The sequence below is a fragment of the Tachysurus vachellii genome, chromosome 15 (genome assembly GCF_030014155.1).
Source record: "Tachysurus vachellii isolate PV-2020 chromosome 15, HZAU_Pvac_v1, whole genome shotgun sequence".
In the NCBI taxonomy this organism is placed as follows: Eukaryota; Metazoa; Chordata; class Actinopteri; order Siluriformes; family Bagridae; genus Tachysurus; species Tachysurus vachellii.
Window position 1 is genome coordinate 9656202 of NC_083474.1, and position 24407 is coordinate 9680608.

Consider the following 24407-nt stretch of genomic DNA (forward strand, 5'->3'; position numbering starts at 1 on the left):
GAGACCTCATGAGAGTATTCATCACTTTTTTGGTTATCTGTGAGGCAAAATAAAATTGTAGTTACATACAATCAGCAAGCAAACACCGACCACTTTATTTACATGACATAAAGCATTAGCACTTGGAGATACAGAATTATTATAGTGGAGCTAAAAAGCATGGTGAGAAGCAGCATGAGGGGAATGGAGCATAAACAGTGTATTATAGTGCTGCTATAATACTGTGTTCATTCCAGTATTTCTGCACAATATTAATAATCGTTTGAACAGTATTTACACTGGTCGGCACTTTCTGTGTATTGTCTTTTGTGTATTGTCTTGTATTTTTTGTTTGCACTGTCTTTTGTCCTGTACTGTCTTTCTGTCTTGTCCTGCACTGTTTGCACAGATGCACTTTATGTGGCTAGGAGTACTTACTAAGTCCTTAGCTCTATGTTTTATGTAGCACCATAAACCTGGAGAAACATCTCATTTCACTGTGTACTGCAACAGCTATATATGGCTGAAATGACAATAGAAGCTTCTTGACTTGAATCAAGTGAACCAAAGAATAAACCATTCTAAAGCCATCTTTAAGTGTGGTCTGAGCACAATTCACTTTAAAGGAGCCAGAGTTCATTTGTTGTGTTCATGCAGGCACAAAATAAGGTCACTGATGGAGACTTTTATTTTGTACATGGAGTGCTAAAATGAACCAGTCTGTTAAAATGAACGGCAAAGCTTCAAATTGCATGGTTTTCCAGTATGAAGTGGATGCTTGACAGACATCCAGCCGCAGCGTTATTAGTGCAAATAGGTGACTCCTGACAGCAGGAAAAGACTCTGATAAAGACTTAATATGCATTTAGACTCCAACTGGATTATAATGTTGAAAATTCTTCTGCTACACTCTTAGGTCTTTGGTCTACAACATCCACGTAATCCTGGAACACAAGATATGCACATTTGTTATTTACCTTATAATAAAGCAACTGTTAAATAAACAGATTTATAAAACACTTACTGCATCATCCTCAATGATGCTCTCCAAGGTTCTGACAAGCTCAGAAAAGGATGGTCTGGCTGTATAAGGCTCCACCCAGCAGTCTTTCATTATCTGCAGTCTGTATATGAAAATATCAACTCAGAGTCTATGTTCAAATGCAGTATATTCTAATGCTTATCATGGACAGTTTAAGTTCATGCAGAAATACGGGCATTTTCGGTGGGGTTTGAGAACCACTTTTTTAGAAAATGTTTAATGCAAAGATACTGGCAGGCCAATACGGCAAGATCATTTCTAATCAAAAAGTCTTAGACATGTAACACCTACATCTTCCACCAGAGGTGCTGTTAATGTACATGAATTATGCAGCCTAATAGCAAATGAAGAGTGAATGATGTTGATGCTTACATCTCTGGTCTGCAGCTGTCAGGCCCTATATTTCTGGTTCCAGCACAAATGTGATACACCACTTGATCTGAAGTCTCCAAATTGGGATAGGGCAGACTGCCTGTAAAGAGCACAATAAAAACATTTTTATTTTATTCAACTTTTCTGCAGTGTTTAAAAATTGGATTTCAGCAAATGGATGATCTAATCAGTAGGGCTATTATAGGTTTATTGGGCTGAGCTCACCAAATGTCTGCATTTCCCATAACACAATACCAAAAGCCCACACGTCCCCCTTGAAGCTGTAGTAGCTGTTCCGGAAATATTCAGGAGGATACCAGCGCAAGGGCACTCGATCCTAAGAACAGCAACATTTTATAACCACTGGAGGATTTAAGTAATATAAGGATTTATGTAATGTAATACAATGCCGAACCCTCTGGTGTTTTTTCGTGGTGCTTCGTCTACTTCTCATACGAGTCAAGTCTTTGGCCAGACCAAACTCTGCCACTTTGATTTCCCAGGGGAACCGGCTCACCAGAATATTCCTTAAAGCAAGGTCACAGTGTACCACCTGCAGATAACAAGCATGAATCTCAGTCAGAATATACATCAGTTATGTATGTGTGTTTCCACTGAGGTAAAAGACAACTGTACTTTTCCCAAACAAGTTATTGAGTCACGTCCCTGTCGCACTGCAGAGACTTTTATTAAAAAAAAGACAAAAACAAAAACAGACATTTCACAAAGTGACACAAAACCATGCCATGGATGACATTTCAGCACAGAGATAAGGCAAGCTAACAATAGGTATATATATTATATTTATTTATTTTTTGCTTTGTTGCACAATTGTGACATTAACAATAATGTAACTTTTTCAACCTGCTGCACGCACAAAGCACAATTTCACGCTGTTTGTACAAACAGTTCTGCAGCTCCATTTTTCCCATCGATATAACATCTCATGGCTTTTTGGTCATAATGGAATTGCAAAATGAAATATAATATCTGGTGTTTCACTGAGACAGAGATACCATTTTGGAGCGTAAGTGTTCCATGGCCAGAGCGATGTGATAGGAGGTGATAGCGAAAAGGTTCTGGATCTCAGCATCAGCGCTCAGCTTGTCATGATGTGTCTGCAGAAAGCTGCGCAGAGTCCCATGGCTCACAAACTCCATGATCAACATGAAGGGCTCTGCACAAAACATCCAGCAAGTTAAAGAAAACATAACTGTCCCAATTACGCAGGTTCCAGTCTTAGCTGGGTTCTATTACTACCAAACATTCATTCCAAACATAAGAAAATAAAACAACTTTTTTGTGGAATTTAACTAAAATGTTGAGCTGGTCTACACATTGACTGCAGGAGTAGAATTACTCAGTAAACTAAAAATAGATCATGTCTATTTCTATCAAGCTCTTACCCTCAGCCATGTTCCAGTCCAGCAGCTGAAGTACATTTTTATGATACACCAGCTTCCTCATAATAGAAACTTCAGTCTCCATTTGCTTTGAAGTGACTCCTAATAGAGACAGTGAGCTAATTAATGATTCTATGAAAATGGTTTTTGTCTACACAGGAACGTAATAGAATTTATGAAGCTGAAATACCACAAGCAGAAATGATCTTTCTTTCCACATGCTCTTCCTCTATTGTAATCATTTGTGTGAAAATTGACCACTTCTATATATTATATAACATAATAGAACAATTTTATTCATATACATTGTAGAGCACACTTATAAACGTGGGAAGATGTGAAATCATATTGTGTGTTTAAAATAAAAAACAATGATTCTTTTCTTGATTGGGATATTATGTAGGAATTTCAGTACATTGATAATTGTTAGATTTACTGTAAGACTAGTGAAAGTACTTTTATTTAGCATTCTGTTCAAACTCACTCACTCTCACTCACTCATTTTCTACCGCTTATCCCGGGGAGCCTGTGCCTATCTCAGGCGTCATCGGGCATCAAGGCAGGATACACCCTGGACAGAGTGCCAACCCATTGCAGGGCACACACACTCTCATTCACTCACACACTACAGACAATTTTCCAGAGATGCCAATCAACCTACCATGCATGTCTTTGGACCGGGGAAGGAAACCGGAGTACCTGGAGGAAACTCCCGAGGCACGGGGAGAACATGCAAACTCCACACACACAAGGCGGAGGCGGGAATCGAATCCCCAACCCTGGAGGTGTGAGGCAAACGTGCTAACCACTAAGCCACCGTGCCCCCCCTTCTGTTCAAACTTAATATAAAAATGTTCAATACAAATGTTAATGGAACATTTTAATTTGAAATATTTGTATGGATTTGAGAGGTTCTTTCTTTTTTGCTTTAATTACAGCATGCACATGAGCTGGCATGGACTCCATGGACGTTTGTGATAAACCTGATGATCTGTGTTAGATCAGATCCATCAGTGTGAACACATTCTTTAATGAAAGGGATTAGACATGAGGAAAATCTGCTTTTCTATTTTGTATAAATGAGCGTAAAATATTTGCTTACATTTAAATAGTGACCTAGAAAATAAAAATCAACAAATAATCATTAGTTTCCCTCCAGATTTACAAACGTTTGAACACACACTGTATGCAGACTTCATACTACAATATTACATCAGCACTGGAATAATGTTCTCGCAAATAAACAATAGTTAAACTGTATAGAAAAACTTTGAGTGTCCTTACAGGTACAAGAACAAAAAATAAATTCTAATATCATCCAAAGGCTAGATTTCTGGTACTATTTTAAACAGTAATTATATTACACACCTGCAATGTTAGCTCATGCTTGGTAATTCAGAGTTTTTGGCAGTGTACTACCTTCTTTTGCAATCTTGCAGGTAACAAATGAGTGACCTTTGCAGGTTCCCCGCAACATCCTCGCTTTGTAGAAAGCCCCTTCCCTCCCAGCTTTGATCAGCTGTATCAGGTTCAGGTCCGTCCTTGCAATCTGTGGGTTCTGAAGAAACAACATTGTGAAGATGTTAGGTTTAGCTTTTCTTTCTTTTTTTTACTAATAAGTTAATGTGTTTTCTCTCATCAACCTGATGCGGTCTATGACATGAACTAAAAACGAAAAGATACAGCTAATCAGGAGTCGTCTGAATTATGATGCTCTGAACCTGTTGCGGAGCTCTCCACATTAAACGAACACTGCTTTTCTGTCTATGTTGCCGCGTTTCCGCCGAACTGTCTAACGATGGCATCACAAACAAAGATTGAGGAGACGTGGGAGAAAGAGGAGCGGAGTCTTCAGCAGGAACAGTCACGGATTTTCCCCGTCCAAGTTGATGTATGGTCTTACTCAGAGATCGATATCTGCAATATAAGGAATAAAGACTTTATATCTAGCAAAAACAATATATTATCTGAATGTTAGGTCTGATTTAATGTAGCTGGTAAAACTGCTCTCTTTAATTAAATAAAACATTCATTTTACTTTTTGAAGCACACAATGCCAAACAAAAGTGTGATTAAAACGGTGACAACAGAGATGCCAATGAGAATGTAGTGGTTAGTGTCCAGAGCAGCACCTGCAACAACAAACAGGAGGCGTGATATTACATGACGAAACATGACAGGAAATCAAACTAGGCCACATACTAACAAAGTTTCAGCAACACACTTTAGTAAACTGGTAACTCACTCATCAGGAGTTTACCAAGCGTTATGAATGTACTAGGAACATTTTCTGTTATTATAAATTACATTTTGTTTTTTGTTTTTTTTTTAGTTTTGCCCTGAATAAACTCATATAATAGTTACATATGGTAAAGAAGACACAATAACAACTAAATTTACACAACTGAACCAGTTATAATTTTACATACGCTTCATTTTTAACACGGTCTTGTTACCTGGATGATGTGCTGTAATAGTTCACGAGTCCCTGGTTGATCCTGAGCAATTAAACTGCACATTGCTCTTCAGAAAAATCCTTCAGCTCCTGCACGTTATTTGCTTTTCTATTATATTTTTCCCCTTATCGTCAGTGACTATATGATATTGAGATCCATATTTTCACATTTATTGAAATTCTTCTGATGAGTAGTACTAAATAAAACTAAAAAACATTTCACAATTTCTGTAATAGTTGTGTATGAGTCACTCCAGTGTTCTCAGAGATCTGTTTCTAAAGAACAATAGGCAGCGTAACTGCTCAGGACAAACCAGCAGTTTATGAACATCCATCACAACAAAATAAGAGCGGTCATTCATCATCTAGGTAACACCACAGCATCAAGAATCAAATGTATGTAAATTTTGAATCATTTCAGTTATTACTTTCTTGTACTGTGCCAGATGTTTTGCAGATCACGTGAGGCGTATGTAAACTTATAAGTGCAACTGTAAATATAAATGATAGAGCATTTGTTTATGCTCATGTATTCATGAGACAGTAGTGCAGCGAGTAGCACTGCCAACTCCAGTGTCCTGGTTTGAACCTGAACTCTGGTTATTATCTGTGACGGATCCCTCGGGGTTATTCAGATTTCTTTCCCGCCCCCCGGAACATGAAATAAAATAGAAATAAAATGATCAATTTCGGAGTAGGCATCCTTTATTATTTTCTGATAGCAGGATGTCCCATTGGTTTTGGGCCTTTTTTATCTCATATTTGCATGTTTTTCAGGTGTGCAGTGAATGTACACTTTAATTTGGCATAATATCAGTGTTTTCTGTTTAATTTCGTTTCATTATTTTTGAAGTGTGTGAGTCAATACTTCTCCTTATTATACAAAATATTACATTTATTATTGAGGTAACACATACAGCACTTTATATTTATTTTTTTTAATAAAAGTACAAAATTATAGATGTTTATTTTATGACTTCTGCATTATTTAGACAGTTAAACATTTTCTATTTCAAAAGGTAACAGGAGTAAAATTTTTGAAGTTAAAAAAAAAAGTAATCCTTTGTGTGTCAGAGCAAAATATTATACAACAAATTTTCAGGAAAAAAAAATTATAAAGGCTGTCGGGTTTGCATGCATGCAAATCAAAAGAACAAGCAAATGTATAAGTCAGTACAGATTACCCGGGTCTACTAAGAGTTGTCATAACGACGTGTCGAGTTTGCTTTCTTTTATTTTTTTTCGTTTATTTCACTTATTTTATGTAAAAAAAATCTGTATTATTTTTGAAGGCATCTTTTGCTTTAGAGCATTTCATTGCAGAGATGTTTGCACTGCACTGCTGCATGTCATGTCTCTGTATACTTTAGCGAAGAGTCACAGAGTTAAATTTAATCAAATGGCCAGAATGAGCTGTCATTGCCCATGCTTTATTCTAATCAAATTTCTGCTTCAAAATGTGTCAAAAATTCATCCTGTCAGAAAAGCAGCTTGTAGACTGTAAGAAACTGAGTGTAAGCTGATACACACTTACATTTCGGGGTTTCTGTAGTTTTGAGAGAGGACATATTGTTTCCCCTAAGTGGACAGGTCTGGCAGATCCACGCATTCCTTGTAGAGATCTGAATAAGAGCTCAGCATCACTAAAATATAAAGAAAATTTAGCATCTGAGACACAGCATAATGTGTTTCTTATGTCTGAACAAGAAATGAAGTAACTAAGTTTGGAAAAAAAATCTTCTAAAAGCTATTAAAAGGTAATGGAAATAACCATCTAAAGACATGAGCTAAGTGAAACTTTAGTGTCATGTCATGGGAGAGAGATGAAGAATGAGGTAATGTGTGTATTAGTTAATGATCTCATCTTTCACAAATAAAATCTTAAGAAATATTTTCAGCAAGCCTTCTGAATGCTGAGGAAGAAAAACAGAAAAATGCAGACAATATATAGAAGTGTAGCCTTATTTAAAAATGTTTTACTATATGCAAGATTAAAATAAATATGTTTTTGTCATTTGTTATACAGATATATTTAAAGTTTTAGGTTTAAACAATATAAAGTTTGCTAAAGGGTGTACAAGAGGGATTTTCTACTAGTTCTAGATCTTTATTTGGTTTCATTACTATTTTCATAACAATTTACAAGCACAAAGGGATCTTCCTTGACTTATTTTTGGCTTTTGTGATTTAATGGATACTTCCATATCCTCATAAAACATAAAAAGCTTACTTCTGTAAATCAGTGTATTTTTATAAGGGAAAAAATATACATTTGCCAAGACTTTCCTGCTGTTTCAGTATCAACAAGAGACAAATGTTTTCTGCTTACGTTTCTCTTGAAGTTTTGTTGTTTCAGAGTTGTTTTTTTACTGTGTACCAAAGTGTAAAGGTGTAGTGTTCACACTTAATGAAAGGAAAACCTCATTTAGTTTACACCAAACAACATAAATGTAAACGCTCCCTTAAGCCAGTGGAAAAAAAAACAAAAAACAGATGCTGCGTCCAAAGCCATGGCAATCTGATTCAAAATAAAAAGAAACAACAACTTAAGTTTATTATTATGTTTTAAGTTTAGAATTAAAGAGTTAATTAAAAGCCAAATCAAACGAGTACTCGTTCATTAAAGTGAATGAGAAAAAGGATGAGTGTTTATTTTCTTCTGAATTGAAAAAAAAACTAACAAAAAACAACAATATATTGTTAGGTTGTGAGAATTTTAATTACCTTCTAGAAATTGTTAACCGTTTGCATATTTTCCACATGCTACACCACCAGAATAACAAATGATTAATTACTAAACAGTAATTGGTCAATATGCACAAACAAAAAGAACTTAATCCTATTTTATTTTGAAGGGAATATTTGTCAGTATTTATTCACTCCCTCGAAGCTGAAAACACTATGTTACTTCTTTACTAAAAAAATTGACAAAGCTTAAATCTCTTTCAGCGAAACAAAAAAGTATAGGAAAAGGGTACAAAGAGGTACAAACTTACTATCATTTCAGTCCTTAAATGTCACCATCCTGAGTGTCATGGAGTCCACACGACCTTGTGGTGTGCTGCTACAATGAGAGCGCACGGAAACTGCCTTCAGCCAGGTGTCTATGATGTAGAGCTGCCGATACGAGTGAGAAGTAGCACTAGAGCAGAATGCGGTCTGGTGCACTTTGTTACATTCACTTTTTTCTCTCCTTCTGCCTCACACAGATCACAACCAGGGCCATATTATTATAGTGTTAAATTTTACACGATCAAGATTAATAAAATACACAGCATGCTGTGGTTACATGGCTTGATTTCGGTGAAGATGTGCAGAATTCAGAACATGACCAGTGTTGTGGTTTCCTTTTCTTGCTGACAGCCTCTGCTGCTCTCTGCAAAAGTACAAACATGCAAACATAAAAAAGCACCCAAGAGTTTGCAAACAATTTTATAAAAAGAAAGAAAGGAAGAAAAGAAAAAAAAACAACAGTTGCATTGGCTGAATTTAATTGGTTACTCAAATAATTGTTACAGATCAACAGTGTCACTCCATATACAACTACATTTTTACAGTTAATCTTCAAATACATCTCTTTTTTTATAGGCATATTTACAATACGTCTGTACATTTGATGTCAGTGCAATGTCATTGTACTCTTTAAACACTGTACAAAATAAAGCTCATCAAATTAATACATCTCTCATTAACAAAATCGAGATATCAGTAGTTGATTGCACTACTTGCCGATTAATCAGGTTTCTTGGAGTATTAATAAATTATCCCTGTATCAAAAAAAAAAAAATCTTTAAAAGTGATGTGTTTATTTGCAGCCTCAAAAGATTAATAAGCCGAGAGGAAGATTCCAGTAAAGTTCCAAGTAAACGTAGGTGTGAAATGGAGGGAAATTATTTATAGTTTTAATCGAATCTGATATTTTAAATCAATAGCTGTGTCTGAGGTGCGTTCAAACATTGCTTGAACCATTCAAATATACTTAATAAGGAAAAAGTAGAAAGTAGAGCAGCAAAACGGTACAGAACAACATGTAGCTCTTTCCCAATGAAGGATCCGACGAATTCCTAAGGAGATCTTTGTCCAACGGTTAATAAGGAACGCGAGGAAAAGGAATTACTCACTGCATCATATTCATTCACAGTGTTTAAATGAAAAGTTGCTACCATCTTGGCATTAAGACACAAAACTTTAAAGCAGGTCAAACGGATGACGCTCTTTTTATAGCACAGGGCTGTTGTGAGGTCGAGGTGTTCTTTCAGAGAAGCCACAATGGTGTGCTTTCTTTACGAAAACATACCAGTTGTTAAAGACTTTGGCTTGATAACGTGAACCTCTGTAATGAGAGTACACTTATCGGACGTGCATGCATTTGGCTACCATTTACTCCACTAAAAACGATGTACAGTATGTTAATGAAAAAGAAGAAATAATGTGACAGCAGAAAGAACAATCGAGAACCTGCAGTGGAGTCAGGAAATGCTCATGGTGGTGGGAAAGCATTATAAGGAGCAGACTGTTGACTGCCTACAGACAAGCCTATGTTTGGATAAAGTGAACAGATCCATGGTATTAAAATAAATATCTCAGAAAAATAAAACGGCATCAACTTAAAACTCGCCTAAGAGATATACTGGCTTTTTGAAAGACACTGGCACAATACATGAAAACAAACATAAGCTTAAAATATGAATCAAAATATCAATGATTTTGGGGTGTTGCTAACTGGAATACAGTTTCGGCAGGTTTTATAATTTTTTTTTTTAAAACCAGATTTCATTTCCTAATATGAAAAAATGCTCCGAGCACATTTCTGTGAGTCGTGTAATACTGTCTTACAGTCTTTCTATTAACAATCAGCCAATATACTGCAAACAAAAGGGAGGTAGTGTAGGTAGTGTCAAAAATCTGCCGAGGAACAAAAAGATGAAGTCTTTTAAGACTTTGCATTACAGAACTGAAGCTCAATAGAAACCTCTCCAGTAGAAATGATGGACAAAGTTGGGACTGGTTTAATGTCTGGCCAAAATAAAAAATAGAAAAAAAAAAAAAAAGCTCTGCTTCTGATTCAATCATATAAATATAAAAATACAAAACAAGTTTATGGAAGATGAGAGTGCTCCTTCTTCTTAAGAAACCCTCACAGAAAGGTAAATACATAAATATCATTTCCCATAGGTATGAGATGCTGCAGATTTGGACCGAGTCCTGTTAATCACATTAATTCAAAGAAATTTTTTTTTTTTTGGTCCAGTACCCATTTTGTTCAATTGGCAATATTCACAATCTATGATATTCTTACATCCTTATTTATTTTTTCACAAAATCTTTCAGCCATTTGATGGCAAAATCACCAGTAAATGTTTCTGAATCAGGGGGCTGCAGCAGAGGGTGTAATTCCTGTTTAAAGTGGATCTTTGTGCTTTGCTAACTGCATCTTCACAGTGTCACAGTGCAGCTTCGCTTGGCCACACTGTCTGCATTGCACATGGGGGGAGGAAAAACCGACGATTACATTAAGTGCCTTTAACATGGAAGAGCATGGGTTCACTGAAGCACACAGTACTTCTTGTAGTCTGACTCAAAGTCTTCGTCCATGCTTGTAGTGTCTGCCATTTTTTTGCCATCAGTCATAGGCAGAAACTGAGAGTAGTCCACTCCTTGCTGCTCATAAAAGAGAATATATGCTGAATCTGTGTCAATCTCTTCTGAGTGAACCTCCTGAAATGAAATGAGACAGAGGCAGCAAAGACTGCTGTTAGCACTTTAGTTGTCCAAAAACATTATCCATTTACTCCCTGTCTCTATATTGCCTCGGTCTGTGACACAAAAGAAAATGTTTGGTCCACTGTTATGTATATCTGGGCTACACTTTACAACCTTCAACATCCTAGTGATCATAACAGAGGCAATACTAGAACCACCAAGTAAATCTGCTAGTGTGTGGACTTTGTTAATCTAGATCATCCACTGTCATCAGCATCCTGTTAAACAGAAAACTACTGAAAGAAATCAATTTAGCAATATTTTTCTAACCACATACCAAAAAAGCTTTTAACAACTTAGTTTAATAAAATTAGTTTTGGTTTTATACTACACTTGTGTTCTATCGTTCAGACATATGACAAAACAGATCTTTTTTGTCCCCTGAACCAATGTTGCCTCAGATGCTATTGTAATTAAATACTCTAGAGTCATTAATAGCCCTCGTGCATCAATATCACTGCAAATGTGACTGCAAAAAAAGTTATTTATTCAAGATCAATAATAAAAGAATAAAAGAATAAATCAACATAAAGTGTTTTGGTTAACCAAAGTCGTGATGAGCCGTGATGAGCCACCATGAGCTTCAGTGAGCCTTGGCTCTTATTCTAAAAGATTCTGGAACGTTACCGCAGAGAGGAACACCAGTCTCACTAAATCTATTACCTCAGTTTTAATGATGGTCGAACAGGTCGGGACAAAACCTCCCACAACTGTTCAACTTGGTTCAAATGTAGTGAATGCAAAGGCCATTTCAGCTGCTACTCTGCTATAGCAGTGCACACACTGGTGTCTATTAAAAGTTCATTAATCCAGTTAGATTAATGTGAACAATGTGGCAATACATGTTTATAATCTGACAGTCTGACTGTGAATACAGATATCTGCATGTTATAATTACTAAACCAGCGGTGCCTGATGCTAGACAAAAAGTGGTTGCAGAACTGCCATACAAACACTTTTTATGAATTTAGATTAAACCTTACTGCAAATGTATTATCTCCCTTTTACCCTGACTTTCTGCTCCCATCTGTGTGAGATTAAAATCCACCCACTCCCAAGACCTTATTAATCCTAATACACTCTCTAACTTACACACCATATCACTGCTTTTCTTCGCATCTAACTATTCTCCAGATGTAGCCTTTCTTTTTTATCTTTTCTCATGTGGATGTAAGACATGAATTGATCATATGAAGAAAATACAGATGCGTCAATAAGTCAGAATACTGATTTACAGTGATGCTTCTCTTCAAGGGGACAAATGGTCTTAAACTATGCCAGCAAAATGCCCTCTTCATCATAACAGAGCCACCATTTTCCTATTCATTGTTAGCCATCTGTATGTTTTTAATATTAAACAATAATCATCTAGGCCTTTATACCACACACCCTCCTTAACAAGCCATTTTTCAAGGCAGTGAGTGAGGAGCATTACAAATCATGGATGGACAAATAAATAGTCACCTTGCAGCTGCTGTCGTTGTAACAGTACCATTTATCATTGGGGTTTTTAGCATAGGTCACATAGTGGCCCCCACCCATGATTCCTGAATGGCACTACAAAGAAAAAAAGTATATTTGAGTGGACAAAAATGTTCATAATACTGTGATGGAACAAATATTTTTTAATTAAAAGTTTTCAAACATGTTTGCTGTGAAAATGTCTACGTCTCTGACAATAAATATCGACCTGCCCCTATTCAAACAAATATCCCCAACACACACACACACAAACACACACTAGCGCACACACTAGCGCAGACACACTAGCGCACACACTAGCGCAGACACACTAGCACACACACTAGCACACACACTAGCACACACACTAGCACACACACTAGCACACACACTAGCACACACACTAGCACACACACTAGCACACACACTAGCACACACACTAGCACACACACTAGCACACACACTAGCACACACACTAGCACACAAGAACCACCAAAAGGGAACACCTACCGAGATTGCATATAAATTGTACATTGGCTCCAGACAGACGTCATCTCTTCTGTGGGAAGTGCTGTCTAGCTCTGTGCTGGTGTCTGAGTGCCCATTGATTTGGCTGTTGTCCTGGCTCAGTCCGTTCACCATGGTGACATCACAGTCAGTACTAGAAGGAACCAATTTATAGGAAGAGTCCTGTGTGTTGGGCTCTGGAGTAGCTCCTGCTACCTGAGGCTCCGCCTCTGTTACCATGCTGGGCTCTGGCTCTGGTCCACTCTCTTTACAGCAACTGCTGCTGCTGTCCAGATTATCTTTGCTGTTGGAAAGTCGGTGTCTGCTGCCAAGCTGAGGCAGACGCAGACGTGCCTGTTTCCGGCCTGTGTTCTTAGGGCTGTTATTGGGGCTGCTGTTTCTGCTCAGAGGGCTGCCTACCCTCCTAACTGTGCTTGGAGTAACTAAAAGGAACAGTAGCACATCACATTTCACCATACCAACTTCAAAGAAGTGTACTTTTATTCAAAGCTTTTGTTAAGTCAATTAAAGTTGCAAAACTGGGAATACACTAAAAACTATTTTGTAGCCATTGACATAGGCAGAGAAGACACAGTAGAGACAGACCTCTGCTAGATATGGAAGGGCTGACCAGAGTAGTGGTGGAGATGGAAGACACTGTGGAATCACCATTGTCCGGTTTCTGGAGTTCCTCCACCGGACACTCGCTCTGGCTCTGCAGGCTCCATGTGCTCTGAGCTTCACGTGGAGCCAAAAATGCACTTGGTTTGAAGTTCTCGCGTGGGAACTTCACTATCTTCTGAGACTTAATCCAGCGGCCATTCACAAACTGGAAACGTTTCAGATGAACAATCTGGAAAAGAATATTGTCGTAATATCCATCAATGAGAAGGTGAACTAAAGAACCAATGCAAGAGGTATGGTTTTTTATTATTACCAGTATGGGAGGCAGCCTCCAGAGATCCAACTTCTTGGTGGCCAGTCGATGGGTTTTGCACTTGGAGCAATAGTAGAGCTCATCCTCACCCAGCTCCTCCTCACTGGTGAAGGCCTTCAGACAGCTGTCCAGACTGATGGGTTCGGCCTGGGCACGACGACTTAGCTCTACACTTGTGTCCTCCTCCACTATCTGCACAAAAACACACACAGTCCCACTTCATCACTAAGCACTGTAAACAGACTTAGAAGTACCTGGCAGAGCAAAGCCTTCTAAAAACAAACAAACAAAAAAAAACATCATGCTTGACCATTGGGCAAGACAACTGGAAAATGGCAGCTGGAGATCTCTTTAAATGAAACTCGAATACATCTGTATCCAAAATAAAAGAACAGTACAGTAGGCAATCTTTGCTCACACCAGTGTGCATGTGTGATATGTGTCAAACCGATAATTGAGACAGAGTGCCACAGATCACCTAAATTTAGTTTTAAACCACTAATTCCAAATGAACGGTGTTATGACACAGATAGCAATGACCTACATACTTTTTGGCACATGCTATCTGCCTGAAGTTGTATTCAATAATCCTCAAAAGGAATTATAAGTTACAAATTCTCACTAGTAACACACAGCAGTCTGTCGGTTCATCAAGGTAATCTTGGCAACTAATCTTAAGAGAGATAGCTACAATAAAGAATATCATTTATATGATGTAAACATATAACAACTTGTTTGTTGTGTCTAGCAGCATTTGCAGGATAGCAGGTTTAGTAAATTTCAGGTTATATTTACTCTATAAGCACAAACGTATGTGGACACCTGATAATAACACCCAGGGTCTAGAATATCATTGGGAGTTGAAGCATTAAGATTTCTTTTTTCACATGTTTTTTTCTATATGTTAATGCACATTGTTTTGCACCCAATGTTCTTAAACTGTTCTTAATTTCTGTGGTTATTTACTGTCTCACAGAAAAGTGACTGAAATATGACTTTCTCCCCTAAAACAGTAAGCTAGCCTGTAGTTTAATAGTGCATCGTGTTAAGTGTGTTTGTAGTCTGTAGTTTTTTTTTTTGTTTTTTTAACTCTAAAACTCTAAAAGCAATAGTGTCCATTACACTTCACTCCAATAGAACTGTCTATACACTGAACATAGAAATGTTTTCTTATGGAAAGGACAATTTGTATGTGTAAAACACCTTATTATATACTTTATGTATTAATGGCACCCACCCTCTCTTGGGAAGTTTGATAACGAAGATGCAGGGCTGTTGGGTCCCAGTCCACGGCAATGTAAGCATTTCCTAAGGATGCCCGATCCTCATTACACTCCACTGTACAGCCTCTGCAGAACCTGGCAAAGACAAAACCACTCTCATCACTCACTGCAACCCTCTAAAACAAACACTACAGATACAGGATATATGGCTTACCTGTACCATGGGCACCAGGCACAAGAATTGCCATCCGTCTGCACTGCCCGCAAGGTGAAAGGGTACTGGTAACCCAGGCTATCATCACTGCAGTTTAGCAGAATCCATGCCATTAGAACAAGAAATGTCAAAAAAAATATTAAATAAATTTTTAGATTTCAGAAGTTTGATAGCTTATAGATTTAGGTGCAAGGTTGACAAAGCTTCATAATCCGAATAATGCCTGCTCTAGTTTGTTTATAGTGGCTTAAAGTCTCTGATATTTCACATTACAAAACCTGGTGTGTGTATTTATATATTAGCAAACTAAACTGTTTAGACCATTCGACTTCAGCCATAACTAATACTGTGTGCAATGTAATTATGTTATATATATATATATATATATATATATATATATATATATATATATATATTTTAATGAGAAAAAAGCACTGACCAGTCTTGTGCATGGTTGCTGGCCTCCTGAGGGGGCAGGGGGCTAGCTAAACGGGAAACCTGAATCCACACAGCATCATACAGATCCTTCTTACTGGTGTGCACTGTGCAGGGCACAATAAGAGGCATGCCAAACAAACTAGGCCGGTTCTTCTGAGATGAAAGAAAGTATAACTCTGTCCGCATCTAAAGGAGACAGTATGACAGAATCAGAACTATGACATAAATGTTCTTCAAGGTTAGTGGTGGACTGAAAGATGACTGTACACCAGTTACCATCTTTCTGTGCATGGCAATGATGTAGCCAATGAAAGGGCTGTCCTGAACTGGAGTGGCATGACCGTTGGGAATGCCATGGGCAAGACACTTTTCTGAAGCAGAGGGCACCACCGTGCTCGGCATGCCGTTAGCCAGGCTCCTGTCAGATCCACTTCGAACAGGGGTGCCAGCTATGCCATTTGGTATGGGACCAGGTTTCTCAGCATGACTGTTTCGAGTGATTCCATTAACAAGAATATTGCCTGGAGAGAAGAGATAAAAAAAAGGAGCGAATAAAAAAAAAAGAGAGCATGTGTGGATTAAAAAGCAAATAATGCTTTAGATAAAGAGGATTGTCTACCTTACCTGCTGGTGCTGAAGAAGTGATAGATGTGGGGGAACCAGGCACAGGAATCTCAAACGCACATAGGAAGCCATTTACAGACAGACGCACTTTCTGGTTGTCTTGAGGAAAGTTCTAGAAACATTCACCGAAATGTCTGTCAGTTGGACTTCTATTAAATAATAAATAAAATAAAGTCACTGGCTAGGTACGAGTCATTATTATTATTATTATTAGTAGTATTATTATTATTATTAAGGTATAAGGTATAAGAAAATGATAATCACCATGGAGGTGTGAAATGACCTGACACAGTGTTAGTGTTATCAGACTTTGTGTTTGTTTTTTTTTTTTTAAACATTCATTAGGTACAAATATTGTTTTGGAACGTCCATGAGACAAATTGGTTTCTGTTATTGCTCTCTTTAACTTTTAAGACAATAAATGCTGCTTGACATGCAGCCTCTGATGTAGGACCTCTGTCCTGAGTGGTGGAAATCTTTCTGATCCTTACAAAGCACTGGCATGAGGAAAGACTAATTTCAAAACGATAATAAACAGGTCATTATAGGAAGCCTCATGATAGGCCTGATGACTGATAATGATAAACTGAACATGATATATAAATGTCAAACAGTCCTTGCTTATATGTTGTTCAGCTCACCTTGATGTTGGAGGAATGGACTTCAGCCAGGAGGATTTGGTCTGCTTTTAGTCTGCACAATTCACTCAGCTGCTTCTTCAGGCCTGTATATTTTTCATCCATGTTCAAACGGAGACCATAGCGCACCGGGGTGGAGCCGTCCAGTTTGATGACTGTAAAAAACAGGTCCATTTGTGAGCTTCATTTAGACCAGAAGATTTTAGATAACCATTTTTCTTCTGCTACCCCTCACCTGTTATCTCTAAGTGCATGGAGCTGTCCATTGGAAGGGGCAGGGACAGGAAGTTAAAGGGGTCAAAACGGGCGCTAATGTGGCCGCACGTTTTGCACTTAACTTGGGATTTAAGCTGACCATGGAACAGGTCCACCACAATCGAACGATTTCTTCTTAAGTGGTTGTCCCAGGCCTACACACACACAAACAAACACTTAATGTCACTAAGTATTACATGGTACAGCACTTTCTACAGGCCTCTTGCTTTCTTATCATTAGTGCTAAATCAATAAGTCACATCAACATTAAAGGTAATCTACACCTCTAGAAGTCTGGAGCTGGAAGTGTGATTTTATTGGATCTATTTCAATCAAGCTGTGTCTCTGATGGAGAACCCTGTAAGTGGAGACAAGAATCCATAGAAATGCTCGATACTGACCTCAGTGGCTACTTCTGCATCGGGCCGTCCATCGCTGTCCTTCAGCTCCACATAGGGCTTCTCATGGACCCGATTCAGGTCCTCATGGAGGCCGTCCAACAAGAACGCCAGCAGCTCTTGAGAGTCCTGCTGCTGGAATCCATTGAATCTTGGTGCATACTTTGCTATCGTCCACTACATGAAATATGACAAACATCAGAATGGGTACTTTGAAAGTAGGAAGAATTTCTCAAACAATCATAAATGATAAGGTAAATGCCCACCCTGAGCTTTAGCGGTGCAACGTTTTTTTGTGTTCCACTCCAGAGTTCCTGTACTAAATCTCCATAGCATTTGGCCATATGGCCTCGCATCCCTATAGGATTTGTCCTATCAACAAAAGAGTAGCAAATGAAACTCCCAAAATGAAAAGTTTTAAACAAAGCACTTTTGTTTACAACAGACTTCATTCCCTCACCTGTTCAGCTCATAGAGATGTCTCCCTGAGATGAAATAGTCTGTGAGAGGTTTGGTGTTGCTCACACACTGAATACTCGAATTCATAAAGCATGTATTCCCCAGGTTACTCAAACCTGTAGCACCTTTCTCTGTAGGAACTTCAGAAAGAATCAGGAGCCATTTTACTTTCAAATTTCAATTTATAAAATGTTCAGTCACACATAAAACTATTCCAATAAAAAAAACACAGTGGACAGAAAGAGGAGAGGAGATGGGTCAGTTATGCTTCCTTCTGCTTAAATTATTCATGCAGTTACATCTGGTTTTATTTGCAAGAGATCAAATTTAAATATCCCAGTACAGAAACTCTTATCAGTTTTACACTGTTTCTGCATTCCATGGCGTTCCATAAACTCTAGTTAATAATTGTAGGAGAATTATTAAAAAGCGAAAAACACTACACACACTGATCTTTGATGAAGTCTTCCACAACCTCTGAATGTTACTGTACCTTTGTGTCTGTCTATTTTGCTGCTGTTGGCGATGAAGGACATTTCCTCTGGCCAGCTCATGTCTTTGTTTCGAACTAGTGAGGTATGAAAAAAAAGAATATATCTTCTTGCAAAATTTTCTTTAACATGTAAAGTTAAGGAATTTTGTAAAACCTAAATTAGGAAAGAGAGAAAGCCACAGACATACCCTCAATCACTAAATGCTGCTCGTCCTCTATTTTCAAACTCTCTAAAGTGTGATCTTCATCATCAAGCAGAGTGAGGTAATTCTAAGGAGAGGATTTTAGGGAATTGCAAGGAGTAAATACCGATGCCGTAAACATACAATGATGTACATGTAACACAAGTAGCTATAGATTCGCATTCAGTAAAATAAATCACAATCTGTAAATGCATATTAATAAAGTAAAGTAAGAGCATTGTGTTAGAGCTACACAGAATCTCACTTCGCTGTTGTAGAGCCAGAGACGCATGTCTTCTTCTTTGATGCGCAACCGCTGTGACAGGTACTCGTGGATGTCCTTAATAGTGCTCATCCTGCTGAAACAACCTGTGTACGCCAGCACACGCTTCAGCGGGGCATTAGGGGATGGCATGTTACCTGTGGGAGGGTGGGGGAAAGGGCCTGCCTTTAACACTCACTCAAGAATACTTGAACCATTGCTGTACTGTGCTCAGAGCCTTGCCGATTCAATAAAGTGATGTGAAGTAAGTGTGAATATATTGGGTTAAGCATACAATAGTATACAGTGTATACAGTATACAGTACCTCTGTATATCAAATACCTCTACTAATAGGACCTTCTTACTTTCTCTATTTTAACATGTGAAGGGGATTACAAAGATACCCTACCACAGATACAATATACACCACAGAAAAAGTAAAGGATTTATAAAGCTGTAAGTAGCAGCAAGAAAGGGCAAAGGTGATTTTAAAAGGATTGATTAACCATTAGTCTGGGGGAACAAAAGAGATGCACACAAAGCCAAAATCACCCCGCAAATGCAAAGACAAACAGGGTAAGTATAAATATAGCAGTGCAGATTAATAATTAGTTTAAACCCCCAATCCCTTCTGCAGGATCATAGACAGAAGCAGTCAACTGGAGAGAAACACCAGATTCTTCCCAGAATGCACAGCATATCTGACAGGAGGAACAGAGCTGTGACTGAGAGATGAACCATGTAACAAACCTTGCTATGGCCAAGCATCAGATAGCTAAAATAAGATTAGTGGAGCTCTAATGCTCAGTATCACAGAGCCTCAGTGTTGCACAATCAGGTTAGCGCTGTGATATGTCTTTACTTAGTACTTTTCAGGAAAGCAGATAATGAGCTCCATAAACAAATTGTATCTGATGCCTGCTTAAACAAACATACAGGGCTTCTGTCTGAGCTCACCAGCAGGTATGCAAAAAGCAAGCACAGATAGGTGCTAGAATGGAACAGAATAGAAGATTTTTTTTTTTTGATGTCAGAATTTGATGCACTTGCTGTGACAAATTCACATTTAGGAGTGTTTTAGGAGATTAGGTTGCCCCAGGAGGGTAGAGGGAGCCGCTCTCTTGCTGCAGGCTTACATTACCTCGGGGAAAGTGTGGAGGGAACATTCGCAGGCTGCTCATACCCATGTTAACCCAGATGTTGGACTGGGGGGTGCGTGTGGCTGGTTGCTGTCGTAGGAAGAGCAAATAATGGGGGAAAAGCTCCAGCTCTGGTTGGTCTGTGATGACCGACTTGATCACCTTTAGACAGAGAAACAGAAACAAATAGTTTATGGATAATTCCCCATCATTTTTCTTACAAATATATAACAAGTGCATAGTGACTATATTTGTTGTACAAATGTTTATTAAAAAGCTTTAAAAAGCAGTGAGGATATACAATCAACATGAGCAGATTTGTACAGATTTAATGATGAATGCTGGCACACATACCGGTCTGGGCAGGCTAAGATTGGCACCATACCAGTGGTAGAGTGCCCGCCATACTGGCTCTGGTACGGTCTCAAAATCCTGGCCAGCCTTCAGGTTCATGGGTCTCTTCAGACGCCCTCCCTCCATGGTTAACGTGGGAGCCTACAGAGGGAAAAAAAAAGCAAATGCGCTGCCTGTTTATCATAATAGCCACAAGGATACACGTTACCCTTATAAATGGCTATTTAAATGTCAACTGTTCAAAGTAAACCAACAAGAGGGGCGGTAGACCACCTGCTGAACCATTTCATTGCTAACAGGGTGAGTTGAAGTCTAGCACATTTTAAAAGGCTTATTTGTTGTGACTGCAGTGAATAATGACATATAATCAGGCCTGACAGTACGAGAGTCAGTTAGAGGACAAGGTGTTATTATAGAGTATAAAAACTTTCAACAATAAAGACAATAACACACTGGGACTCACACATTGAGTCATTGCAGTCTGACACACTGCGCTTTAAAATATTATTAGTTTCTCACTATGTAATTTGATGTCATAAAATATCAACATATCTTCTCTCCAAAATTTCACTGAAATATGGCAGTAATAAAATTGAAAATTGTCAATCATGCACAGCTCCTGCTATAAACACTTTGCAAGCATTTGAGTCCTGAGAAAATTGCCAATTTTACAGCTGTTGATTTTGACAGCTGTTTGATAGGGTTTATAGTGAAAAAAAACTCATAACGCTAGATTCCCATCGTAGTTCCAGCGATACTCGATAAAGTCTGGCGCTTTATAACGAATTCTTCCTGTCACTGAGGTCCCATAGCTATTTTTAAAATAAGTATAAACACAAGAATAAACAAACAAACATTTTTAATTGAATAGCTAATTTTTAATTTGTTAACAGAAAGTTTTCCGCAACATTTCAACAACTACTGTATATCTCTCTTTAGTAATAAGATGGATGTATCACATGTAGCACACTCAAGCAGACCTTTATAGGCTCAGTGGTGACTAAGGGCTGGTTGTCGATGGCACCGGGCCTCTGTGCTGCCAGGTGGTTGGGTAGGTGGCCGTTAGCAGTAGAGAAACACTGATTATTGTTATCCAACAAAATGTGCTGCCGGGAAAAGCAGATGTCTGTGGCTGATGAGCTCACATGTGGCAGCTGACCTGAGGAAAGGATAACAGACAAGGTTTCTGATGATTAAAGTAACTTGTAATACAAATTGCATAATGATTTGTGTTTTTAGTAGATTATGCAAAGGTGCTTTATGAGATACATTCAATAGCTTTCTAAGATACAGATCTTTACTGAAAATGATGGAGTTTGTTTGAGTTGTAATGAAGTCACAAACTGGTTGTATTAGATATTCATCTCCTACAGTTTGTGGCACACTGTAGAATGTCACTGGGTTAACAACATTTTTAGGCAATAGGCTTATGTCCATTTGATTATTATAAACCAAACAGTTGATCTGCAATATTTATGCAGACCTGTAATGTACAGTAATGGGAAGGCAGTCAGTAATAACATTAAGATTATAAAGGGCATATTTTCATCCAAATATTTTATGAGCATATAAACAGATCAACTGGATGGACAGGATGATTCATATTATAACATTGATGGCAGATTACCACAGATATAATGCATATTTATAACTACTATAGTACAGACTCAGAGTAATGACTTGGATTATAACAGCGATTGTGCAGATAACACCGAGGATGTAGAATATCAGTGACATCAGATTTGTGTCACTGGTTCAATAGCATCATTTACAGTTGCTGGATTTTCTTTTCTAATGTTGTACAAGATCAAGAGTCATGTACCAAATCTGACAGACAGCTCTAAATTTTAACTAAAATGTTGACTTTTATTAATGATGGTCTATCAATGTAATTTTTTTTGTGAAAAAAAAAAGCTATTTTAAGTTTTTGCATTACAATCTAGCAATATATATTTGCAATTCTTTACCCACAAAACTTTTTTAAATTTAACTTTAGCAGACAAATTGTTGCATAAAATGGTGCATATGTTTTGACAGAAAAATTACTTAAATTACAGTCTTGTGGCATATGAACAACAAGCTGAAGCTACAACAAGGCAGTAAAACACCAACTGGATGCTGTTGTTGTATCAACGCAATGCAGAGTGCCAGAGGCGCAATACACACATTCTGTTATCATGTCATGTCAACCTTTCATAAAGAAGAAGGATTCAAATAAACACTTTCAGTTAAAAACAGGGAAAGAGAAAGGCAGGTCTGGGCAAAACATAGGCACAATCTTGTAGCTGGATTAAAGAGTAGAGAGGAGTTATAGGAAATAATGATGCTAAACTACATCACATAAAAAAAACAAAAAAAAAAAAACAGCTTCACTCTTTTGTTCTATAATTGCATTATATGGGTTAATATAATAAGCCTGCACAGAAATTCTGTTGTGTTTTTTCCTTATACATTTGGAATTTTGAGTGTCTATTTGACTATCTATTCTATAAGACTGTCTATTTGACTATTTGACCCCAGTAACAGAGCCTCAAAATGTTCTATTTACAAAAATAATACCATGAGTCTAAAATAGCACAAAGAGCCACAAACAGCTGCTGTATTTCTTGATAACTAACAGCAAGCACACTCTTACTGTTAGAAGTGCTCTCTGAAACCTCCCAACTGCATTTTGGGGACTTTTCTCCCGGAGAGCTAAGAGATCGGGCCACTGTTCCAGTCTTGCTCAGGGCTGATTCAGCAGATGGTGTGGACTGAGGAGTCCTCCTGCCATTGCCCAGCATACCCGGCTGCTCCAACACAATGGAATTATTATCCTTTAAACATAAAGAAAATGATCACACATTGATTTCAGCATATTATTGTCTCAGCAGAATTGCTGATTCTATTTTTGACAATGTCACTCACATATTTAACGTAGTCTTTCCACAATTTCCACCATTGCATGGAGATAAGGAACCAGTTCTGGCCTGGCTGCAGGCCATGTCTGCTCTCTCGTTCCAGCCATCCTCTGAGTGCATACAAATACACACAAGATCACTCACACACTCTCTCATAACGTTACGTGCATGATCGTTTGTGTATAATATCTGCATACTGTTTTAACAACTCTTTATGTATTGCGATACATTAGATCTAAAGAACTAAACAGTAACTTCATATCTGACAACACATACATGTGTTAATTTTCTCAGCAATAATGCAAGACTCTAGACTTCACTATGGTTTTGACTGGCTGATCATATAATAATACCTCCCTCATCATTTCTAATTTCTGCTTCTATTTCCCTGCTTTTCACAAAAAAATCTGATGTCCATCAGATGTGATCTACAGGAGCCAGTAACAATCGAGTCAGAATACGATTGATATTTAAAAAATTACATTAGTTTCGTCATGTTATAGCATGACTGCGTGCTATAAAAGGGATACACAGATGCTCGCGGTTATTTATTTCTGCGTGCTCGCGCCAGTTTGTCTTTTCCGTTAAAGTACGACGGCAATGCGTTTACAGGCATGACTTACGTTTCCTATATAAATACTGGCAAATAAAGTAAAACTTGATCTGTGCGTAAAACTTAAACTTGAGGCACAACACCGGACACTTGGGCACATGCCCCAGTAAAGGAGTCTAACGACGTCTGTGGTTCGGCAGGCTTATTAAAATGGATGAAATCACAATTCTGGCCATTTACCTTTGAAATGTTAAGTCCTCACTTGTAAAAAACAGTCACTGTAAGAAGAATTGAAGACGGACAGAGACAGATGAAAACCACATTCGTTTTGACGGCTCTCCACTTGTAGCGTTGA

At 38.0% G+C, this 24407-nt stretch overlaps 2 protein-coding genes across 3 annotated transcripts in view; both read right to left on the reverse strand.

The window, feature by feature from the left end:
• Positions 1-66: 66 nt before the first annotated feature.
• On the reverse strand, positions 67-8616 carry si:ch211-167j9.5 (fibroblast growth factor receptor homolog 1). Its single transcript, XM_060888060.1, has 12 exons — positions 8248-8616; positions 6786-6894; positions 4835-4928; positions 4518-4713; positions 4216-4354; positions 2800-2898; positions 2410-2570; positions 1809-1946; positions 1619-1730; positions 1394-1493; positions 1004-1103; positions 67-923 (listed from the first exon to the last, which is right to left on the reverse strand). Exons 2-12 carry the CDS (start codon positions 6817-6819, stop codon positions 861-863), a joined length of 1236 nt encoding a protein of 411 aa, XP_060744043.1. The 5' UTR covers positions 6820-6894; positions 8248-8616; the 3' UTR covers positions 67-860.
• A 109-nt stretch (positions 8617-8725) lies between these two features.
• Positions 8726-24407, reverse strand: part of usp32 (ubiquitin specific peptidase 32) — a 43105-nt gene continuing 27423 nt past the window's right edge. Inside the window, exons 12-34 of one of the 2 annotated variants that reach the window (XM_060888059.1) lie at positions 23507-23609; positions 23235-23415; positions 21580-21758; positions 20600-20740; positions 20290-20407; positions 19109-19263; positions 18850-18931; positions 18662-18736; positions 18170-18308; positions 17976-18081; positions 17713-17886; positions 17292-17466; positions 17060-17211; positions 16419-16530; positions 16071-16315; positions 15796-15980; positions 15357-15443; positions 15157-15277; positions 13920-14111; positions 13589-13835; positions 12986-13425; positions 12479-12571; positions 8726-10969 (exon numbers count right to left, since the gene is read on the reverse strand). In XM_060888059.1, coding sequence (XP_060744042.1) covers positions 10796-10969; positions 12479-12571; positions 12986-13425; positions 13589-13835; positions 13920-14111; positions 15157-15277; positions 15357-15443; positions 15796-15980; positions 16071-16315; positions 16419-16530; positions 17060-17211; positions 17292-17466; positions 17713-17886; positions 17976-18081; positions 18170-18308; positions 18662-18736; positions 18850-18931; positions 19109-19263; positions 20290-20407; positions 20600-20740; positions 21580-21758; positions 23235-23415; positions 23507-23609 — 3676 coding nt within the window. In that variant the 3' untranslated portion in view covers positions 8726-10795. Of the gene's footprint in view, positions 10970-12478; positions 12572-12985; positions 13426-13588; positions 13836-13919; positions 14112-15156; positions 15278-15356; positions 15444-15795; positions 15981-16070; positions 16316-16418; positions 16531-17059; positions 17212-17291; positions 17467-17712; positions 17887-17975; positions 18082-18169; positions 18309-18661; positions 18737-18849; positions 18932-19108; positions 19264-20247; positions 20408-20599; positions 20741-21579; positions 21759-23234; positions 23416-23506; positions 23610-24407 lie in introns of both variants that reach the window. The other variant, XM_060888058.1, reaches the window with a different exon arrangement.

Coding starts and splice junctions, on each gene's coding strand:
- si:ch211-167j9.5 (XM_060888060.1), bottom strand. CDS start 6,819: ATGTCCTCTCTCAAAACTACAGAAACCCCGAAAT. Junction 4,355..4,517: donor TGTGGAGAGCTCCGCAACAG/GTTCAGAGCATC, acceptor TTGTTTCTTCAG/AACCCACAGATTGCAAGGAC. Junction 924..1,003: donor GCATCATTGAGGATGATGCA/GTAAGTGTTTTA, acceptor CTTGTGTTCCAG/GATTACGTGGATGTTGTAGA.